The sequence below is a fragment of the Mya arenaria genome, chromosome 13 (assembly GCF_026914265.1).
Source record: "Mya arenaria isolate MELC-2E11 chromosome 13, ASM2691426v1".
Taxonomy (NCBI): Eukaryota; Metazoa; Mollusca; class Bivalvia; order Myida; family Myidae; genus Mya; species Mya arenaria.
This window is the reverse complement of record NC_069134.1, coordinates 50028165-50047461: the sequence shown is the minus strand read 5'-3', so window position 1 is coordinate 50047461 and position 19297 is coordinate 50028165. Positions and strand designations below refer to the sequence as shown.

Below are 19297 nucleotides of genomic sequence, written 5' to 3'. Positions count from 1 at the left end.
AACATTCTCAAAATGGATTACATGTAAGTATTTCCATCAAGCTTCATTTGTACTGCAAAAAGGAAAATTGGTAAAAGTTAACAATGTTGTTAACTTAAAAAGGACAAATGATAATGATAGACTCATCAAAAGTTGGAAATGGCCAATACAACGACTACTCACACACATGGTGCATGAAAAAATCATCCATGAACTTGTATCCCTGAAAACCAATACAAGTTTCCCGAGTTATTTGAGTACCCAAGGACTCAATCCGAAGATTATCCGAGTACTCGAGCACCAATTTTACTACTCGTTGCCATCCCTTATCGTAAGTATTAGGTTTTCTTTTATTCAAATACAAGAATTTCAATATATTTACTTTGATTTTCAGTCTGCAGGGAGCTGATGTTTTGATTGCAATATTCATTATCGCAGCAATGTCATTTGTGCCAGCCAGTTTTGTTGTCTTCCTCGTCTATGAACGATCCATCAAGGCAAAACATCTACAATTTGTCAGCGGCCTTAACCCAATCATGTACTGGCTCGCTAACTATGTTTGGGATATGGTGAGTTGTGGATTCTTTTTATGAGGTGACACGGTGTTTTCCAGTTAAACTGTAATATTAAAATGCTTTGTTAACTTTTTAATAAATTTAAACAGGGAACAGAGTCCCTACATCTTGCTTAGGGCATACTTCAAGAATGAGTTTTTCAGTCTGTTATCTTTGCCTGAATAAATTCTGCTTTACACTCTTTTCTCCCAGTGCAATTATGTGATTCCGGCGGTGTGTATCATTGTTATTCTCCTTGCGTTCCAAATTCCGGCCTACGTCTCTTCCACAAACCTGCCAGCTATGATTGCACTCTTCTTCCTTTATGGGTAAGTTGATATTTTTCACTGTCTCACTTCAGAATTGATCGTAAGTGCACATAAAGCTTACGGACAATATTTCAGTGACGTCATTTCTAAAATGACATAATGTTAACATTCAATCATGCACCTCATTTTGAAACTACAATGAAATGTCATTTCATATCCTTTTATGGTGTAAAAACAAAGAAAACTTGTTTGTTTCAGTGTAAGATAACAATAAATCCTACATATGCAACACCAAAATATTTCACTTTTGGCTATTGCACTCTTGAACTATAGCTTTAAGTGTTTATGCCGTGAACTTTATTGTTACTTAACTTCAAGGCAAACAAATCATGTCTGCTTCTTTCACTTTCAGTTAAAATTTAAAATGTTCCCTTTTTCCATTTTTGAGGCGCATGAAAAGGCGATAAATATGTGTAACGTTTGGTGAACATGTCGTCTTTAGCACCACTTGTATATTAATTTCTTAATCATGATGACAGCGTTTGTGGGCATAATGACTTGGTCAAGCCAGAAAGTATTGTTTTATTATGTTTGATTCTGTTTTATTTTGTCTGACTCTCCAAACAAGTTAAGACACATTCAATTTCACTCAATTTAAGTCATGTTAATAAATCACACACAAACAACTAAATGTTTGTTTTTCAACTGGTCAATGATGCCAGTGATGAACCCTGCCTCGTTCGCAAGCGTTGCCTACATTTTCCTGTTTGCCCCTATGTACATACTAAATACATGTTTATTTCTCATTTCCAGCTGGTCAATGACCCCCGTGATGTACCCAGCCTCGTTTTTCTTCAAGGAGCCCAGCACAGCCTACATTTGCCTGATTGTCATCAACCTGTTCACGGGAATCACATGCATTGTCTGTAGCTTCCTACTAGAGATATTCTCATATGATAAGGTAAATTGATGTAACCTTATTTTTAGCAGCGTTCTTTATTTGGTTTGGCCAGGGTAAAAATGTTTTAAGTATCTTTGTTCCATCTGTCTTTCAAAGGGGGTTATATAGGATGCATGTGTGTCGTCACATCCATCTGTTAGTCAGTCCGGCCTTCCTTCGGTCCATCCCGTATTTGTCCTGTCTCTATTTTTCTCAATCATGGTTGGGTTTTAAGATAATTTGGCAGGTGTACCATCAAGGTCAAGGTCATTGAAACCTTCTAACCTAACCTAAGTGTATGTCTGCCCCAATTTAGTCTGGTCCATATCTTTCTCATTCATGTTCGGATTTTCAAAAATATTTGGCAAAAGATACCATCATAGCAGGAGGATGTGTTGTGTACAAGACTAGTTTTCCTTATGTTAAGGTCAAGGTCACAGCAACCTTTGAACTTTTTGCTATTTAAGCCTAACTGATGATAGTTGGTGTCCTGTCCATATCTTTGTTATACAATGTTGGATTTTAAAATTATTTGGCAGAAGTGACCACCATAGTAGCAGGATGTCTTTCGCACCAGACCAGTTTCCCTACCTTGGGGGGCAAGGTCACAGCAACCTTCTGAACTTATGTAGTATGCTTTTCTATATAAGCCTTACTGATGATAGTTTGTGTCTTGTCCATATTGTTTCATACAAGGTCAGATTTTTAAAATGATTTTGCATTCCAACACTTTGGTGGGTGTGTGGGGATATTAATCGTAATAGCTCTAAATGGCTGTGTCATGTAACAAAAACTCTAACCTTGGGAAAAACTGTTAATAATAATTGAGTAATGCCCCTTTTTAGACAGATAACAATATGTCTTAGAAAAGACAAATGATTATTGGTGGTTGCTCCACAGTGCTCTTATTATCCTCTACTGGCGTTCCCTAGGTTCAATGTAAAAACATGGGGGAAAATGGAATATTGTTAAGTATTGTTAAACACCCATCTTCCAAATATTTGAGTAAGGTTATGATGATATCATTCCTGTTAGGGTATCTCTTTATAATAGGAATGAATGACAATGATTGCAGTAAACTGTCTCAAACTTCAGTATATTGATAACTAGTTTAGGAACTTAAGTGTCCTAAAGTTCATTTATGTCTTTAGTATAGTAAAATAATACAACAGAAATTAGAATAACTTTGATAACTGTTAAAAAGTGTATATTCTTAAATTAGTAATACGACAATTTCTTTTGTGTTATTAATACATCAGCAACAACAAAAATAGTATTTGTGAATTCAATATCAGCCTTTGGCATCTTGCTGTTATGGAAGTTGTATCACTGCCATTTAATATTATTACCTGAATCTTATATAAATACAAATCTCTTTTCGCTGTTTTGAATGAAAGCCATCATCATTCCAGTCAACAGTACAGACTTTTTTCCCTTTACGCTATGATGTCTTTGGAATTTCTGTTTTCTTTAAATACAATTTGTTCTGATATTAAATACAACTTTTAATTCTTTTTTGTTATGGTAAACATTTGATCAAGTAATAAAACAGTTGTGTCATGATCATGTTTGTAACAGTGACAATTGTTGACCCGAGTTCGAGGGAATAACACCTGAACTGCTTCTCGAGTAAGAATGAAATTACCATAACTGTATTAAGTAATTGATATTAAAAATGTTTTTATTCGTATTTTTAAATCAGTCATACAACGATATTAAATGACAAGCAAACAACTTCCATAATAATCCTTTTCAATGACGGTTTAGTGAGTTTCTACTGTACATTATTCACTGACAAATATACAACGTCCAAAAAAATCATAATGTTCAATGACAATTTATCAACTACAAAAATAGTACAATGTTCATTGACAATTACACAACTTCTATAACAATACAATATTCAATGACAATTAATGTGCAAAATAACAATGTCTGTCATTGTATTCACAAATACTGTTGGTGTTGAAGATTTTTGCATTTCATTTATAAAATACTTTGTAGCATATATTTTCACCTTTTTCACCAATTTTGGTCTCTATTTCAATAAACTTCATGAACCACTACACTCAATTTTTTAACTGTTGATTCATCATTCTAACCACATGCCAGTTTGCTGCATTGTTTCGAGGGTAGACCTGCAGTGACTCCGTGTAGCAGATCCATGCCAGGTCCATCTTATTCTCCAGTTCATAACAGTGGCCCAGCATGTTCCAGGCTGTGTCTATATGGCCATGGTCATCACTTGAAGATATGCTGAAATAAAGGTTGTTCAGTGCCCGTAATTCTCTGTCATGTTGGTTCAGTTGTTTGTGTGTGAGGTACTATAGGTAATGAAAAAATGGAACACAGTCAATCACAATGTAGTCCATCCAGTCATATAGAAAATCTGGAAGTCTTTGTTGTCTGTCTTCATCTGCTACTGTTCTGAACATTTCATACACCAGATGAGGTGGAACACAATGGATATCATGTTTAGTTAACACTACATTGAAGATTGTATACTTCTGTAACATATCCTTGAATGGTGTGTTAACAACCTTATCCATGAACTCATTGGTTGGTTTTGTTTTCTGTCTTCCTATACACTGACAATATTGCCACACTGCAGTCCCCAGCAGTCCCTCACAGTAGGTCAGGTAGTTTGCTGCTGTCTCATACTGCCCACTGCAGTACAACATGGAGGCAAACTTCAGTCTGCTGGACAGCAGATCCGAGTCAAAGGACAGTTTGTACAGCTGGAGAATGTTTTGTGTGATAGGTTGTCCTTGGTAGATACACCTTGAGGCTTGGATGGAGGCAAGGGTTCCACACACTGATGGTATTATGGAGGAAGCTGCCTCTTGTTCTATTTCAGTTCCATTGTTCTTCATAAATTGCAATGTCTCAAAATGTTCTATCAAAGATTGATCTAAATTGTTAATCTCGTTGAACAAAAAAAATTCATGTTGTAAAATTACATTACATACACAGATATTGTATAAAATAATTTGGACTTTATTGAGACCACATCTTGTGTCAACCCCAATAATTTGGGATGACATTCTCCTCCCAAGATTATCCATTTCAATTGTATATAGGAACTGAAAGTTGTTTTTAATGATTTCTGTTATCATGGAATGCAGTTTGTACTGTTCATGTTTAAACAGTTTTCCAGTAAACAGGTTCACCCCTGAGATGGTGTAGTGTGGACAAAACCTGATCTTCAGCCATCTTAGAAGAGTGGCCAGACAGTAGATCACACACTGTACAAGGTTGTCTTTCCTCCATATATTTGGTGGATATGTCTCTATTGTAAACAGAATTGCAGTCTTTATGTGATATGTGCTAAAATGGTCATCTAAAACCTGCTTTATTATTGATTTTCTAAGCATTTTCATAAATACGTACACCTTATGCTGTATTGTATTCATATCAAATACAAGAAGTCTCTCCATGATTGAAGTTGAAAATCTCCACTCGCGCTTATAAAGAGGATAATACGGGTTTTCTGGAGGCACATGAAATGTTGTCGACCGGCACTTGACTGGTATAGAAGGATCCTCAGTGTATCCTTGTGGTACCAGGAACACTCCAGTCTGCCTAACCATGGTCAGTGTGTCAGGTCTGGGCCAGTGATCAGGGCGTGGCCTTCGGAATAGAAACTTGCACTCTTCAGGAAGGCTGGTACAGTGAAATGCAAATATCACATCGGACATTTCATCCCAGCTCTGATGGACCATGTTGGACCACCTCTCCAGACTCACTGGTTAGTCTCCAGACTTCTTGAAACTCAATTTGAGTGTTGATCATCAGCACTCTGCCCTCACTATCCACCATGTCACTAGGATTGATCACCTCTGTCACTGGTAATGGGAGGTCACGTCTTACCCACTGTAGCCAGCAGTGCTGGGGTGGAGATTGTTCATTCTTTACCACAAGAAGATTCCACTTTCCCTGGATCCATTCACTCCAGTCAAGTATTACTGGCCGGTTGTTATCACACGTCAATGTGTCTGTATCTGACTTCATCCCCAGTGTAGTGGTCCCCTCTGACTGGCTACCAAAGGTATAGGTAGTGATGTTCCTACCAGCTAACTCATTTGTGATCCTCGCTAGTGTCTCATTCATCAGGAATGTTCTCCTCCTTCTGGTGCGGATGTACCTGCTGACCCCAATGTCCTCCAGCACCCGGGACAGACGTAAGGACAGCTGCTGCATAACCTCTCTGTCCATTAATGTCTGAAAAACATTATTTGACCTTTGATATTTAATATTGCCAGGATTCACCTGAGTATGTAAATAAGGTTAAAAGAACAAGAAACTTTAATTTAAGTGATATGATTAAAAGATGTAAACACATTTTGTATGATAAAGGACAAATATGACAGACAAAAATATAATAATTCATATTCATTTAGAACTAACTTGCCACGAAAAGTCGATAAAACAGTTTATTACCAATTTCTTTAAAGAATATTTTATATCATTGTTATGTTTAAGCTATGACAAGTTAAATATAAATAAAAAGTTGGGTTATTCTTGATAAAGCAGCAATTTGTTTCGTTAATTTACAAAGCTACTGATATTCGAATTCTATGTAAACTATCTGATATAATTATTACAATAATAAATTGCAGAATGATTGGAAAATACCTTTGCTAATGAAATTGATAGCTAATGATAAATCCTTCCAACATTTTACATTCCAGGGAATATTGACATTGTTAACCAGTAGCTTTCTGATTTATAAATAAAAACATGTGAAGCTGTTTATGTGTCATTGACATGTACATTGTATGCCTCATTTCATATAATATTATTCAGTGATGTACTTAAAATCGCCTTCGTTTAAACTATACCGGAAGCATTTTACAGTAGAGAAAAAAACAGGAATTAATTATTTAATTTGATTATCTTCTTCATTTGGTATTAATAGGACTTGTTAGAATGGTTTCTGATATTACCAGTGTAAACATTTTTTTACAGTCTGGCCCTTGTCCATATTAGAATTAATATAATTATTTTAAAGCTGCACTCTTACAGATTGACAGTTTGGTCTCAGAATCAGCTTATTTTTGTAAAAATACCTTCAATTTAGTCATAATAGAGCAGGTTAGAACTGTTTGGAAAAATTCATTTCTCTTAAAGCATTAGAAATATGTTTAGCTTTAAAATATCACTATTTTTCAGACATTATATGACTGTTCACTTATCATTTTAAATATGATAAAAAGTTTCCTGTATATTGTTGATTGAAGAAAGTTCAGTTTTCCGCTGTATAAGTAACAGTGGATTATTCCTAAAATCCCAGAAATATGTTAATTGAAGAAAGTTCAGTTTTCCGTTGTATAATTAACAGGATTATTCCTAAAATCCCAGAAATATGTTAATTGAAGAAAGTTCAGTTTTCCGTTGTATAATTAACAGGATTATTCCGGAAATCCTAGGTATTGTTAACTGAAAAAAATTCAGCTTTCCAATGTAAAATTAACAGCAGATTATTCCTGAAATCCTAGATAATATATTAATGAAAGTAAGACATTTCTTCTGATAACATGATTAAAATTAACATTGGATTATTTCTGAATCTGGATGGAAAGGTTTTAACTTTTGTAGAGTTGTGAAGACTGTTTTACCCTGGGACATTTGCATCAAATACAGATGGATGTTACATGAAGTGTATATCGGGGATAAGAGACTTTGAAAACAGTTTCTATAGGGTTCTTACAGACCCCCCCCCCCCACAAAAAAAACCTGATTTTTTCAAGGATTGATAATTAGCAACTGCAAGAACCCATGATAATGATACTGTTTGCTGTTACTGAGGCTAAAGTAGCTGGTATGATTATAATGCAAATACTATTTAGAAAAGACTCAATTTTGTTAGTAAAAGAGACATTTGATGAATACCATATTCATGATATTTCAGGCCCTGAATCGTGTACATGACATTACATGAAGGATGTTTTCCTCATTTTCCCAAATTACTGCCTTGGTCGGGGCCTCATGGACATTGCCTTCAACCAGTACAAGAATGAGTTCTACTTTAAAACTGGTAAGTCGAATACAAATCTTCAAGGGGAAGTGGTACTCATGTTTTTCGAGTATGTCTATTACAATGGTGGAATGAATTGGGTCCTTGAATATATTTGATCTTAGACAATCGGGATTTGAATTTGTATATCTTTGTCTTTGACAAATGTTACAGTATTGGGCATTAACAGAGAACCTTGAAAAGATCATAGTTTTGTGTAGATTTTGTTTGGAAAGCACTTATATTTAAGTTATTAATAAGGTCCTTGATAGCTGCTTGAAGTGTTGGTATTTTTTGTCGAAAGATCAAAATAATTTATAATAATTTCTTGATAAATGTTTGAATATAAGTATTAGGTAAAGACCAAAATTTCCTATAAGTCTTCTAACTTATGTACATGTTTATTTCCCACTAAAGGTCAGTATGACAAGATGTTATCCCCTCTGCGCTGGGACCTGATCACCAAGAAGCTAGTCATAATGTCCATCATGGGCCTCGTCTTCTTTGTCATCACCCTGCTCTGTGAATATAGATTCTTCATCAAAGCCAGGTAAACAAAGATAATATGCATAGTGACAATTACAATAATTTGAATAATGTCTTTTTAGGCTTGCTACTTCTTTTTGATTATTGTGATAGCTTTGGTAAAGTTGTCCACATCATGCCAAAACCTTTACAAAAAAACTAAAAATCTTATTCAAAGATGTTCAAATGAAACTTGATACACATGTTTCCAGAGACAATCAGAACGCACATATATAGCAAGGGGCTTAAATGGATTTAATAGTTATTGAATTATGCCCCTTGTTGGACTGACAAATCCAGAATAGACAAGCGTTAGCATTTCCTCTGCGACACTCTTGTTAGAGTTGATGTGATATCATTATTTGCTCAATAAAATCTCAAGTAAGACAGGTTGATAGTGGTCTAGTGGTATAGGTGTCCATCTCTCACTCGAGAGGTTGTGGGATCAAGCCCCAGTACTTTCTTATGGCCTCTCAAAAAAACCTGAAATTGGTTTTTGCCAAAGAAACTCACTCAAAAGTGAATCATATCAGCTTATAGTTGTCTTTACAATCAATCGAAACAGTTTAGTATAAACCATTTTAGACATTACATTTATTTAGTGTTTGCATATTGTCATCCAAGATGGATGTTAATAAGTTTGAACTGTGTGTGCCTGCGCTAGATGTATGTTGATAGGTGGCCTTTGAACTTTTCCCTTAAATGTAGTGTTCGCATTGTTTGTAGCTACGGGGTCTTTCAGCTGTTGTTATATCTTCTTTTCTTATTAATTATAAAAAATGTTAAGTCTCTCAACCATGAGGCTGTGGTGTTCAATTCCCACCAGGTAAACATGGCCTCTCAAAACATATCTGAAGTTAGACAGGTTGAGGGTGCTCTAGTGGTACATGTGTTTGCCTCTCACTTAAGAGGTTTCGGTGTTCAATTCCCACCAGGTATACCTTCTCATGGCCTCTCAAATATGACACCAGTACTGGTTTCTACCCAGGAAAACGGACTCAAGCCTGATTGTATATCCTGTCAGCTTTCTTCACAGTCAAACTAAATGAAAATAGTATGAATAGTTACAAAGTCAGTTATTTGTAACATCTTCTTAATGTTTTGTTTTGGAACAAGACACGCTGGCATTTGAACAGTGTCTATGCGATCATTTCATAAAGCTTTCATATGAGTACCGTATTTTCCCGACTATAAGGCGATCCGCTTAAAAGACGACCCGCTAACTTTGCCCATGAAATCTGGTGTTTTTGTCTCGACTCGTTTATAAGACGGGGTCAATTTTTAAAGCAAATCCAGCACTTTAAATTCTCCAAGTCTGTGAAAATATTCAAGCTAAATCAATTCAATTATCAACTAAATTTGTTCATTTGCTTAGGATTATTGATTTTTATTTTCCGATGGTATGGTATGTTCGAACCAGCCTAGACGCCATTTTGGGAGTTATGTGGGTTCATACGGTATTTGATTGACCTATTTAGATACAAACCATTGCAGTGCATCTTTGATTTTACATAGCTCGTGCTGTGACGTCACAAATTGTACTGTTTGATCTGCAGCCGACAAACAGAACACATTCCATGTGTTAATGAGTTAAATTTTCGTTTGTTTGGATTTTAGTTAATGGGACTTAAATTTTGAGAAATAAATAACCATTGATGATTGCGGATAAATTAATGACACGATTTATAAAATGTGTATTGAAATCTGCCAGTTACATGTATGTGCATTATATATGCAAAGCCTTATAATAAGGAAAATGTAAAGAATAATGTTTTGTCAAAATATTTTAATTTCTTTATGAAATTCTTATAGACTCGCCTATAAGACCGGCCCCCTACTTTAAGGTTAAAAATCAGGACCAAATTTCCCCGTCTTATCGTCGGGAAAATACGGTATGATGATTTTGATCATTTGATTATTCTTTTCTAACTGTTTCGCTTAGTGAACTTTTTTATAATCATGTTTCAAGATTTTGGTAAGGGTGGTTTTATGTACATTTTTCTAACACAGTTTATCTTAATCATCACAACATGCTAATGTTATAATTATGTTATTTAAGCACAATTCAACGGGATATACCATCATTTCATTATCCAGTTTTTCCCTGTTATTTGTTTTCCATGTTTGTTTATTAAATTTTTAAGTACCTATAAAAACAGTTTTTGAAATATTGTTTCCCAAAGTTAAAAAAAAATCAGTTTGTTACTATCACCAACTAACATCTGTTATGTATATCACTTGTTCAGTTTATTGTCTAATGGCTGTTATTCATATAGTTGTTGGGAAAATGTGAAAAAAAATGTTAAAAGAAGGATTAAAACATAACATTTAACCAACAAGAGAAAACACGGGGAAGGGAAATTTTCATATTATATCATGACCGTATTATTTCATATCTAATTTTTATAATTTGCGCCTAATTTGATAAGCAATGTGCCAATCATTCAGAACTTCAAGTTAACAATGTTCTTAACAGCATCGTTTTTATCTTAAAAAGGTGAACTATTTTATAACATACCCGTATGTTTAGATACAACATGTACACTTGTTTTAAAAGGTGTCTCGACCTTGTTGGCAAAGCTTGGGGTTTGTTTGAATTACATTTGTACTTTCATGATAAATTGAACAATGAACATCGTGCTGATAATGTTCAGTTCTTGATAAAGTTCACCATGTTTACTGCGTTATTGATAATGAAAGAACAAATGTAATTAAAACATTTTGTTGTCTGTTACTTCAACATTTAATAAATTATAAATAGTCATCAGTATGTAAATCATTTTGTTCAACCAATCGTCATAAATATGAAACGTTTTTTTATGACGTCTACGGAGCATGGCAGAAAGGGAACATGTTGTCCAGTGCCATCCGTGTGTGTCGTTTTCCACATTATCATACTTAAATAACATATTTATAACTTGAGATATTCACCGAACTTGGTTACTGGTGCAATTTTTTGGAGCATTATTTCTCAGTTTTCATTTGTGTGTAAGATTGACCATTTGTAACACATATAGAATGCCATGGCGAAAAGAAAAGAAGTCATATATGTAGTGAAGAAATTGAACATTTTTTATGGTTTCCTATTTTAACTGAAGTGCAACTTGATCTAATCTTTCACAGAACTGACGCATATATCAAATATCTTTCATATAGGCGGCACGTCAAATTTGCTAGTAATGGAGTAGGGGAGGAAGATGTTGATGTGGCAACGGAAAGGAAGAGGGTCACACGGGGAACAGGCCGGAAAGATCTGCTTCGTCTAGAAAACCTGACCAAGGTACAATTTGTTGCCCAATAAAGACAAAACAGTATTCACTGAAAACTAAAAACTTTATGGTGGTTAGCTACATGGATGTTATATGAAAAAGAACATTTTATGCAATTTTACATCTAGTCTTCAATTTTCAGTATAGAATGAATCTGGACATTTTCGACTATAAATTATCATAGGATGGGACGCAGTTAAATTAATATTCAAAACCTCTAAACCATGAATCGATTAATTTCATTGATTAATTTTTGTGATGTCCTTCAAAGGAAATTATAATTAACTTCCAATTTAAGTATTTAATTTTGACCAGGAGATCTTTTTATGAACTTAAGGTTTACAAGACTCGTAAAATGGGTCATCACCTGGCAGTGGACAAGATGTGTATTGGCGTGCCAGAAGGAGAGGTGTGTTTAACAAATATATTTTCAAAGAATATATACATACAACTATTTATGAAACATAATCATATTGTATTATCATATTAGCATTGTTTGGCACAAAGTTTACGCTTTATTAGGTCATCCTGAAGCTCACTTATTAACATCTTTGTTCATAATCACTCTATCCCTTGGGAATTAAGCAGTTAAATACAGTTTTATATTAACTATTTTTACCTTGGGTTTTCTTATGTTCACAGTGTTTTGGCCTCCTGGGAGTGAACGGTGCTGGAAAGACAACAACATTTAAGATGTTGACGGGGGATCTTCGACCTACATCAGGCGACGCTTACCTCAACAGATACAGGTTAGCATTTGTGGGGTTTACTGTACTCTGGTTGTTGTCACTACTATTTCGATTTACTTACAAAAATATACTGATCTTTATAAGTAACAAACAATGGTTCAGAAACATATTTAATGGCATAAATCCTAATTTTCCAGTATGACCAAGGACATGTTGAAGGTACAACAGAACATTGGCTACTGTCCACAGTTTGACGCTCTATTCGATGAATTAACAGCTCGTGAACACATACAACTGTACAGTAGACTGAGGGGTGTACCTCCATCTGAGGAGAACCAGGTACGTAAGGCATGTGTTATGAGAATAGTTTCAAGGTATATAAACGCATACAACTATACAGCATACTGAGGGGCGTACCTCCATCCAAGGAGAACCAGTTGCCTTAGGTATGTGTTATGTGAATAATGTCCAGTTATGTACAATTATACACCAGACTGAGGGGTCAACCTATGTCTGAGGAAAACCAGGTTCGTAAGGAATGTGAGGTATACATCCATCTGATGGTGGGTGGGGCATGTGTTTTTTAATACATATTGAGTAGACCAGGTACTGCCAGTTGATATTTTGAAAGCTATATGATTTTGCTTAAAAAAACTTTTATAATGTTATTTTATCCTTTGTGCTGATCATATATGGTTATAAGATTATTCAAAATAAATATTATTAAAGAGCATACAAAACTTTCCTGGAATTTAATTGTGTGATTTCATTGTTTATTTTCATCTTGCAGATAGTAGAATGGGCACTTAAAAAGCTCAACCTGACGGAGTATCAGAACAAACTGTCTGGCACGTACAGTGGAGGAAATAAGAGGAAGTTATCCACTGCTATAGCTCTCATAGGTCACCCTCCACTGATTTTTATGGTAATGGATATATTACAATTTTAGTATGATTTATACAGTTAAGGATTTCGCGAAACAAATAATTATATTTAAACAGAAATATAGGCCTTTTTAAAACATTATATTTTAAATAAAAAATAGTCTTATGTTTATTGTCAGAACATAAAAAAATGTAAAAAATATACTTGTAGTTATCATCTTAAAAACAGATATGATAATACATATAAAAACACTGTTACAGGATGAGCCAACTACTGGCATGGACCCACACTCACGGCGCTTTTTATGGGACCTTATACTGAACCTCATCAAAGATGGCCGCTCTATTATACTGACATCTCATAGGTAAAGTACATGCATTTTAAATGAATTCCTTGGTAGAAATAAAGTCCTTTAGAAAATACATTGAAAATGTGTTGAATAGTTGTTTAAGTGCAGAGCAAGGAGGTTTAAACTTTTGTTTTCACAAAACATATTACAGTATATAGGCATATTATGTATTTATAACCATCTTTTTAATTTGCTGACACCAACTGAATAACGCTTTACTTTACAGCATGGAAGAGTGTGAGGCGCTATGTACCCGTCTGGCCATCATGGTGAATGGTCAGTTCAAGTGTCTGGGAAGTATACAGCATCTCAAAAATAAGTTCGGGGACGGATATACTCTTAGTCTTCGACTTAAAGGGCCAGAGTTTGAACACTCACAGACGCGTGCAAGACGGTTTATTCTCCAAAACTTTCCGGCTGCAGATATTAAAGGTAAATAGCTAATAGCAATGACATTGTACTTGTATAATTATATCCGGTTAAGGTCAAGAATAAGGATACAACAATCTCAACGGCTCTCAAAAATCTTGCCATAATAAATAATTGTATAATGATCAATGATGTTTTTACACCCTAAAGTTGGGCAAATGAAATTCGCACTGTCCGTCCGAGCGTCCGGCTCAATTTCTGGCGAAGACTAACTTTCTGTTGTATGGACGGATTTAAAAAAAAAATTATGCCATAATAAATAATTATGCCCCCCTTCGAAGAAGAGGGGTATATTGCTTTGCACAGGCATGTCGGTATGTCGGTCGGTCCGTCGGTAGACCAAAGCTTGTCTGAGTAATAACTCAACAATTCCTGGACGTATGGTCATCAAACTTTACATGAAGGTTGGACCTGACCAGTAGATGACCCCTATTGTTTTTGGGGGTCAAAGGTCAAGGTCACAGTGACCTTTAATGGTAAAATGATTTTAAAGCTTGTCCGAGTGATAACTCAACAATGCCTGCACCCATGGCCCTCAAACTTGACATGGAGGTTGGGCCTGACCAGAAGATGACCCCTATTGTTTGGGGGGGGGTCATCAGGCCAAAGGTCAAGGTCACAGTGACTTTGAATGGTAAAAGGTCGTCCGAGTGATAACTTGACAATGCCTGCACCCATGGCCCTCAAACTTGAATTGGAGGTTGGGCCTGACCAATAGCTGACCCACATTGTTTTTTGGGCTCATCGGGTTAAAGGTCAAGTTCACATTGACCTTGAATGGTAAAAGGTTGTCCAAGTGATAACTCAACAATGCCGGCACCCATTGCCCTCATAAATGAATTGGAGGTTGGGCCTGACCAGTAGATGACCCCTTTTGTTTTTGGGGGTCATCGGGCCAAGTCAAGGTCACAGTGACCTTGAATGGTAAAAGGTTGTCCGAGTGATAATTCGACAATGCCTGCACCCATGGCCCTCATAATTGAATTGAAGGTTGGGCCTGACCAGTAGAAGACCCCCATTGTTTTGGGGGTCATCGGGCCAAAGGTCAAGGTCACAGTCACCTTGAATGGTTATAGGTTTTCCGTGTGATAACTCGACAATGCCTGCACCCATGGCCCTCAAACTGGACTTGGAGGTTGGGCCTGGCCAGAAGATGGTCCCTATTGATTTTAGGGGTCATTGGGCTAAAGGTCAAGGTCACAGTGACCTGGAATGGTAAAAGGTTATCCGAGTGATAACTCGACAATGCCTGCACCCATGGCCTTCAAACTTGACTTGGAGGTTGGGCCTGGCCAGAAGACGGTCCCTATTGATTTAAGGGGTCATTGGGCCAAAGGTCAAGGTCACAGTGACCTTGAATGATAAAAGGTTGTCCGAGTGATAACTCAACAATGCCTGCACCCATGGCCCTCAAACCTGACATGAAGGTTGGGCCTGACCAGTAGATGACCCCTATTGATTTTAGGGGTCAAAGGTCAAGGTCACAGTGACCTTGAAAGCGACTTGAACAATTCCTGGACCTATGGTCATCAAACTTGACATGAAGGTTGGGCCTGCCCAGTAGATGACCCCTATCGACTTTGGGGGTCATCAGGCCAAGGTCAATGTCACAGTAACCTTTAACGCAAAAAAGTTAACAAATCTTCTCCCACTGATATCTCAACAATGCCTGAACCTATGATCATTAAACTTGACATGGATGTTAAGCCTGACCAGTAGATCACCCTTATTGATTTTAGGATTCATAGAGCCAAAGGTCAAGGTCACAGTGATCTTGAATGGTAAAAGGTTGTCCGAGTGATAACTCAACAATGCCTGAACCCATGGCCTTCAAACTTGACTTGGAGTTGCATCTGACTTGTAGATGACCCCTTATGATTTAAGGGGTCAATGGGTCAAAGGTCAAGGTCACAGTGACCTTGAACGAAAAAAACTTGTCTGTGTGATAACTTGACAATGCCTGCACCCATGGCCCTCGAACTTGACATTTAGGTTTCTGGTGACCAGCTGATGACTCTGGATTTTGAGTTCATAGAGTCAAAGGTCATGGTCATAACATACTCTATCCTCACACTTTAATGGTCATAATCTTAAAACTGCCTTAATAGCTGTCATTTTGGTCCATGCTAATTTCATTCAATTGCCCATATAATCCTGACAACATGGCGCTCAGGGGGGGGGGGGGGGGCATAATGTTTGACAAACATCTCTTTGTTTTATTATGAATTATCAACTTACATCTATTATTTTTTTCTTATGATAGTCCGACTTGCCACCACATGTATTTCTGTATTCCAGAGTGCCACCACAACTTGCTTCAGTTTGAGTTAAAAAGCCAGGATATATCACTATCGTATGTTTTCTCTAAACTCGAGGAAGCCCAGACTGATCTCAACATAGAGGACTATTCTGTCAGCCAGAATACTCTCGACAATGTAATCCCTTTATTGTTTAAAACAACTTATTTTTAAGATAAGATGCATTAAAATTTTAAAGCAGTATCCAGTTGTAACTAAAGAAATATTGTAGAACCAATAGTTCATTCATTTACAAATGTATACATATTATTGCACCAGACTGAATGTTTTATTATTTGAATGTTTTTATGAATAACTAAGCTAACTATGCTAACTAAGAATGTTGCAGAAGTACGATGCTACCAAACCATGTTTGAAGTCTCTATTTTACACCTACTTTTCCAGGTCTTTATAAACTTTGTGAAGCAACAAGTGGAGAAAGTGCAAGAGAGCGAAGACTCCACCCTAGATATCCATGCTTCCAGAACAAGGTCTCGTGCAGTGTCATCTACTACAAATATATCGTCTTCGTCTTCGCAAGACGATGAGATGTTGTCAGACTTGCAGGCTGAGGTTCCCTTGGAAACAGAGGATGATGATGTCCCTTTGTTAGGATTTGGAGGAGCCGGGGTAGGTTTATATTTAGCTTGCTTAAAATATCAGTATACTTTAATTTTTAAAAATTTTAGAAATGTTCAGAGTGCCTCTGAATATTTTTTTTTAAATAATCCCCCCTTTTACACCATAAGGGTCAACTATGCATTTTCTATCCGTTGATCTTAGCTTATCTGAGTAGATTTTAACATTCCTCAAGGTTTATGTGTAATTTGACATTTTTTTTAACAAAAAATGATTTTAACTTTCTTTAAATTAAAGGCTTATATTTGCAGCCTAAAACCCTACCAAAGGCTTATTTGTCTTTCTTAAGGCTGACTAGTGTGTCTTAACATCCTTTTTAGAGGCATATCTGTGTATAATTACATCCTGTCTATCTAGGCTTTTCTGTGTGTTTTAGATTCCTTTTTAAATACTAGGCTGTATTTCGTAACAATTTTCTATATAGTAATCAGTGTATTTTAACCTCCCTAATAAGTTATCTTAGTATTTTGAAGGACTTGTATGTGTATTCTTATCTTTCTAAAAGCTAATCTATAATTTACTTTGACCTTTCTAGAGGCTTATCCTTCCTGAATGTTTTTTTATTTTAGTAGGCTTATTTACAAACTTCTACGTTTCGAAATACTGATTTTAGTAACGTAACCATTTTAAGGGCTATTGACATGATTTTAGGTCTTATTTGTTACACTTGAAATTATTATTCTTTTAAACTTCCTTTTTATGTAAATTCTCCTTTTATTTTGAGGTTTCTCTTCGATCTGTTTATGACCTTGATGGTAATACCTAATGGTAATAATGTTTTTCTCTCTCTCTTTTAGACTCACTTATCCCTGCTCAGTATGGATACAGTCAACACATGATCAAGAAACAATTCCTTAATAGAGACCTGCTATCTATTGCAACAGTTCTTGCCAAAAGCAAGTAAAGCCATATACATTCTAGAGCATACATTAAGCCTACACATATGTTGAGAAAATAACTAGTATCAATATTCTAAGCTTCGAGAAGCAAGGTAACGCATAGCAACAGAAACTAACTTGTAACAGTCTTCTAGTACCGGTATAGTTGGAAGTGAATTTTGAATTAGCTCTTGATGCAAATATGGAGAGCCAATTGTTATGATCATTGTTATGTGAACTATTTGGTTGTCTTGAACTTCATTTTAAGATAAACATTGTGTTTTTGTGATGAACTTTGGTTCATAAGCTAAAGGAAATAGTTATGAGTTGATTAAACTTACTACCTTTTGGCATTTATTATGATTATGATATAGTTTATGTAACAAAGATCATTTGCCATGTGTTTTATTTATATGCATTTCCACTTGTGTTTTGTTTTTATTTTGTCTTTAGCTAATGATTTCGTGATAATAATTTATTCATTTTCATGGGATCTCACTGTTCATAAATCCATATATTACAGTATTTTTACGGAGACATCTGTTGTTGAACCAATGGACTAACAATGTTTTGTATTGACTATCATTAGAACGGTTGTTAAAATATGCTTGCTTGAAATGCGTGCAATAATATTTTATATGCATGGTATATTACATTATGTAAAAGTACATGCTTTATTTTTGTAAATTTTGTAATTATGCTGTATTAGTATTAGGATATGATCGTTGGTTTATTGTTATGCGGTAATGGTAATTGTTTTGATTTTGGTATTTTAAGAAATACACATTAAACTAACAAGTCACTGTGGAAATATTGCATTTCTATAAGTGGAGGAATATATCTAACATGGTTTTCCTGTAACAAAACTTTCTACAACAATCCATTACAGAGGAAAATCGTTTGATCTGAAATACAAAATAAATGGGGTTGTTTTATTGTTTGTGGTTCAGAAGATATTTAATATATTTTATGAGAAGAACGAGTTTATATATTAGTCAATTTGTAAAGTGCTTTTTTCTTTATAGACATAAATTTAGTTGACATGTAATTTCTCATTTACACTGACATGTATTTTTTTAAATAATATGTCTCTTATTGACATGTAGTTATTTTTTAAATTTTCCTTTCGTATTGATATGTAGTTGTTCACAATTGTTTTCATATGTACATGTTATTGTACTTATGTTTTGTATGTATCCAATTTACCTTACATGGCCATAACTGAACAGGGTGGATATATCTTACTGTTTTATTGAAACTAAGCTCAACATGTTCCCCACAACACATGACTTTTTGTTCTTGTTCTCACATATACCAAACAGGCTTAAAGTAAGCAATGTCTATGTTAATGTTTTGGTTGCACTATTCTATAAAACATTTTTACATTGTTCTGTTTTTTTTGGATTGAAGCAGTTTTTGGCTCTTCTTTAATCCAGCTGTGTTATAGTGTTCAAGTAAGATTTACGTGTGACGTTTGTGCATCTTAACCTTTTAGTATAAGAAACTTAAACTAACTGTTTTGTCTCTGAATATTTTATTTAAGCATTTATTAAGAAATTTTTATGTTAGAAAAAAAAGA

At 35.3% G+C, this 19297-nt stretch overlaps 1 protein-coding gene across 1 annotated transcript; it reads left to right on the top strand.

Annotated features, from left to right (window-relative positions):
* Positions 1–416: 416 nt before the first annotated feature.
* LOC128213199 (ATP-binding cassette sub-family A member 2-like) lies at positions 417–17756 on the top strand. Its single transcript, XM_052918758.1, has 15 exons — positions 417–548; positions 747–862; positions 1616–1763; positions 7654–7779; positions 8176–8308; positions 11440–11563; positions 11890–11961; positions 12195–12301; positions 12439–12580; positions 13032–13166; positions 13387–13490; positions 13702–13907; positions 16203–16339; positions 16607–16831; positions 17638–17756. Exons 4-15 carry the CDS (start codon positions 7680–7682, stop codon positions 17677–17679), a joined length of 1527 nt encoding a protein of 508 aa, XP_052774718.1. The 5' UTR covers positions 417–548; positions 747–862; positions 1616–1763; positions 7654–7679; the 3' UTR covers positions 17680–17756.
* Positions 17757–19297: the final 1541 nt, after the last annotated feature.

Excerpts from the sequence above, each read along its gene's own strand:
- LOC128213199 (XM_052918758.1), top strand. The coding sequence starts at position 7,680 with ATGAAGGATGTTTTCCTCATTTTCCCAAATTACTGCCTTGGTCGGGGC. Across the intron at positions 11,962-12,194 it reads TTGGCGTGCCAGAAGGAGAG|TGTTTTGGCCTCCTGGGAGT; the intron begins GTGTGTTTAACA and ends TTATGTTCACAG. Across the intron at positions 16,832-17,637 it reads TAGGATTTGGAGGAGCCGGG|ACTCACTTATCCCTGCTCAG; the intron begins GTAGGTTTATAT and ends TCTCTCTTTTAG.